General features: G+C 32.2%; 1 protein-coding gene across 1 annotated transcript; it reads left to right on the top strand.

The window, feature by feature from the left end:
• The first annotated feature begins 781 nt into the window (after nucleotides 1–781).
• On the top strand, nucleotides 782–3,293 carry LOC131804632 (uncharacterized). The gene is made up of 7 exons (XM_059127684.1): nucleotides 782–1,317; nucleotides 1,390–1,511; nucleotides 1,569–1,709; nucleotides 1,769–1,981; nucleotides 2,053–2,403; nucleotides 2,457–2,610; nucleotides 3,283–3,293. Exons 1-7 carry the CDS (start codon nucleotides 1,014–1,016, stop codon nucleotides 3,291–3,293), a joined length of 1,296 nt encoding a protein of 431 aa, XP_058983667.1. The 5' UTR covers nucleotides 782–1,013.
• Nucleotides 3,294–4,828: the final 1,535 nt, after the last annotated feature.

The following is a 4,828-nucleotide window of genomic DNA, read 5'->3' as shown; positions in this document are numbered from 1 at the left end:
CCGATAGATCTCACTTTCAGTACCAACCATCCTATACACAATACAAATTGTTCTGCTAAATTTTGCTCTACGTCAAATAATGTGGGCTGTATCGTAATTTAAACAAACAGACATACAGACGGACAAATCGACTTAGATTTTTATGCTGATTGTGGATATATATATATATATATATATATATTATGGGGTCTATGACGATCATATAGGGATGTTACAAACGGAATGAAAAAGTTAATATACCCTCCTTTCCATCCTTCCATGGTGGAGGATATAATAAGCAAAAACTACGGGCCGGCAACGCGGACCGGGCCAGCTAGTCTATCTATATATATATATATATATAAAATAAAGTTGTGTTAGTTACTACGCTTATAACTTATGAACCGCTGGACTGATTTTAACGATTCGTACAAATTCGGAATTGTCTCTTGGCCGAAAAGGATAAAATCCAAAAAAATCGCATAGAAATTTGAAATTTGAACATTTTCATTCTGACTTTTGAAATGTACAATCGTAATGTTTAATTTAGCATGATTTTTTTCCATTTTGACTTACTTTTTTCGAATGTACATTTGTAGTGTTTTCATACTTTTGTAACTCCTCGAAATACTCATGTCAGACCCAACAAAGTACACTGAGGGAAAAATCCCGTTGCGAAATCAAGCACGTATGTTGTCATTTTCGCAACGACCCGTTGTTATATTTTTCAACAACGGCTGTTGGTGAATTGTGCACGAACGTGCTCAAATTGACACCGAGACGTGGTCAACTTTCGGTACCAACAACAGCCGTGCTTAATTTGTCCATTTGTAATATTGGTAATTGCAGCCGATTACACACGAGTAAAAAATGACAACGGTGGTGCATGATTCACACACGGTCGTTGTCAATATGACACCGGTCGTGTATGAATTATGCACCACCACCTGCATAATGATGCACCACCGTTGTTACTTTGTACACCGACGTGCATGAATCGTACACGATCGTTGCCATTTTAGCAACTACCGTGTATGAATCATGCACCACCGTTGTCATTTTTTTTACTCGTGTGCAATCGGCTGCATATTTACCATTTTTTCCGTGTTATTGAAAGAGAAAGGACGCATTGTGCAAAAAATTTATTGAAAATGAATAATAATTCGCAAGATCCTCAAAATATCATTGGTGAGTTGTTAGAAATCGATGGCAATATTGTTGTGGTTCGCGATACAAACCATTGCAGCAGTCAAGATGCGGAAAACAATGAGGACGATTATATGTTAAGGGAGTTCTTAAAAGGAATAAATATGGAGTCGCTTTTTGAACAATTAAAAGGTAAGTAAATAAAAATGAATTTTTCAGTTAATCAGTGTAATTAACAAAGAATTTTCTTTTTTGTTCTTTTAGCATCACATGTAACATTTCGCAGCTTGCAGTACTTGAAAAAAGAAGATTTAAAGGAAGCAGTGCCACCATTGGGACTGCGTGTTGAATTCAGAGAAAAGCTCTTTGCTTGGAAAAAACGAAAGGTACGTATTATTTGTTTTACAGAGTTGAACTCAGTATTAATATTGTCATAACAATAGCTCGGGATTGATGACGAAACTATGTCAGTTCCATCTAAAATAGGTGAATGGTGGAAACGCAACGAGACACCTGCAAGTACTCCTGGTACTCCCGACACTACAGGTTCGAACTGCTCAAAAGCCAAAGGAATTTTGTCAGAGGTAAGGTAAGAGTAATATTTGTGTAAGCATAGTTAATGTAGTTTTTTTATTTAATATAGGATCTAACGGAATTGTTAACACATACCTCGAAGGGGAAACTAGCGCTTGAATGTAGTAGCGTTAATAAGAAATTAAGTGACGAGCAAAGAGATGATATAATTAATATAATTATTGAAGATATTTTAACCAACAATGTTACTCTTTACACTCAAGACTATATGCGCATATTGGATGAAATTTGTTCCGTTTTTCCTCTTGAAAACGAAATGAGGGTAAGATTAACAATATAAACAACGTATCTGATTATGTAGTTTCTTAACTTATAATATGTCTTTATTTTTAGGATTATTATTACATTTCAAGAAAAGGAAAGAACAACGCAAGCGGAAAACTTTATGCCAAGTATAGAAACAAGAAGTCCAAAAGAATAAAGCTTTTGATTTCCGAGCCTAGCACAAGCAAAGCAGCAACTCACACATCTCCTAATTTTTGTAACAAAGATGTTCCCGAAATTGATGAATCAGTTGAAAATTCATTGAAAGCTTCCTTACTAAGAGAATGTAATGATTGGGGATCGATCTGCGAAAAATGGAAAAGATCTTTTAACATACGGCAAAGAGATATAAAAAATTTAAGTAGCCATACATTTCTCCTTGAATGGACGAAGTTGTCCGATGCAAGAGCTTCAGAATTGGTAAGTAGCCATGAGCTATTTATTTGTATATGGATACTAATGTTTCGTTTTAGGTCAACATTGATTTCGATATTATGTATCCACAGAAAGGCAATCTTCTACTTTCTAAATGGGACCAATTTAAGAAAAAAATTTACAATTATTATGGGAAAAATATTCATAACGAACATTGCAAACAACTCTTCGCAAATGTTTTGACGGCAAGCAGCATAGGTAAATTTTAATTCCTGATTTATCATAAACATTAAAAGTAATATTTATTTTATATTTCGGTTGCAGATGCTCAAGATTATATATACGCAATACTGTTGAATTCAGTTTTACCATCACCTGCTAGGTTTAAATGTGGAAACGGTAAATTACGAAAAAAAGTAACAATAGCTGATTCGCAGGAAAGTTTCGTACTGCGACTACCGACAATTAACGATTATAAAAGGCAAATTGATACAGTCACTGAAAAGTATTACAATGCTGGATTAACTATACAGCCATTTATAATTGTGGAGGGTTTGTCCGATTTCAATATAAAAGGTTTTTATGTTTTTTTTAACCACAATTTGTTAAAATTTCAATCGTTCCTCGAATGTTTAGATACATGTTTTAAAATTTTTCATGCACTTTCTTTAAAATATCCAAATGCCTGCCAAATTCCATGGATTTTTATCCAAAAATATTTTTATGAAATTAATACTGTATATGATATAAAATCAGTTAATTTGACTTCACTTATTAATTTCTGCAACAATAATTAAAGTACAATTCAAAATGTATATTTGCTTTCGTTGCCGTAAGCATTTTGATAAGGCAAATCTTTTAATAGCTCATTTGAAAACAGACCATTTAATGTCCACTAAATTTTTAAAAGTACAATGCGTTCAGGACAACTGTAAGCAAACATTTACAAAATTTACGTCATTCAGAATTCATTTAGAAAAACTTCACAAGAATCACACAAAAGCTCCACCAATGGTTAAAGCCATTAATGTGCCAGTTGAAATGTCATCATCAAAAGAAAATGATTATACAAACAGTGAAACTGTTATTAACAACAATACAATAGAAAAGGATTTAAATGTTTTGAAAAAGAAAACCTTATATCTGTCTTTACAATTACATGGTCAAAGCTATATGCCTAGAAATCATGTTATAGAAATACAACATTCTGTTTCAATTCTGCTTTCATCCATTTCATGTACAATTGAAAAATATATAACTGATCATCCAAATTATGAAGACTTAAGGTACTTACTAAACTTTTGTAAAAATCCTTTCGAAGAAACTAGAACGGAATATAGACTTTTAAAAATTTTAAAAGAACTAAACTTTTATGATGATCCAAAGGTTTATGTAATTAGCAATCAAGTCTCGGAAATTGTTATCAGCGGAAATCCCAGTTTAGGTCCAAAGTTATCCAATATTTATATAATGCCACTGAAATTCATGATAAGTGCCCTTTTTAAAATTCCAAATCTCTTAGATTTGACATTAGAAAACTCCAAAAAATTCCTAAATTCACCTGTTTTACAAAATTTTACAAACGGTGAGTTATATAAAACTAAATTATTAAAATATCAGTACAATTTAGTTATTCCCTATGTCCTTTACATGGATGATTTTCAAATTAATAATCCTCTTGGAACCCATACATTTTCCATATGTGGTTGTTATATTAGCTTTCCTTCAATGCCACAGCACTTGTTGTCAAAACTTGATTATATATTAACTGCTGCGTTTATACCATCAAAGGATTTAAAAGAACGTGGAAATGAAGTTTCATTTCACAATCTTGTAGAAGAGTTAAAAATTCTAGAAGAAGGGGTTGAAATTTGTGTTCAACAAAGTGTTCAGAAGGTGCATTTTATTTTAGGTGTAATTATTGGAGATAATTTAGCAGTTAATAGTATTTTAGGCTACGTGCAATCATTTAACTCTAAAAGATTTTGCCGGGTATGTAGAAGAAAAAAGTCCCAAATGCAATTCGACGCAATTCAGCATTTAGATAGTTTAAGAAACCAAGAGAATTACAACTCAAATGTATTGGAAAATAATTTTCAAGAAACAGGTATTAAAAACAAGTGTATCTTCGAATCTTTACCAAATTTTAACGTCACTGAAAATTTTTGTTTTGATATTATGCATGACATTTTCGAGGGCATATGTGTCTACGATATGTCTAATGTAATTCTCGGGCTGATTCAAGAAAATATTGTTACGTTAGATTGTATTAACAGCAGAAAATCTTTATTCCAATTTGGAGAAATTGAAGTGGGAAATAAATCTGGACCACTAGATTTATGTAGATTGAAAAACTATAACTTAAAAATGACAGCTAGTGAAACTATGTGTTTTACTAATTTTTTACCTTTAATGGTAGGCGATTTAATTCCTTTCTCCAACGATCACTGGAAAGTTTTTATAATATTAT

The sequence above is a fragment of the Musca domestica genome, unplaced genomic scaffold (genome assembly GCF_030504385.1).
Source record: "Musca domestica strain aabys unplaced genomic scaffold, Musca_domestica.polishedcontigs.V.1.1 47, whole genome shotgun sequence".
Classification (NCBI taxonomy): Eukaryota; Metazoa; Arthropoda; class Insecta; order Diptera; family Muscidae; genus Musca; species Musca domestica.
This window is presented reverse-complemented; position numbering and strand designations above follow the sequence as displayed.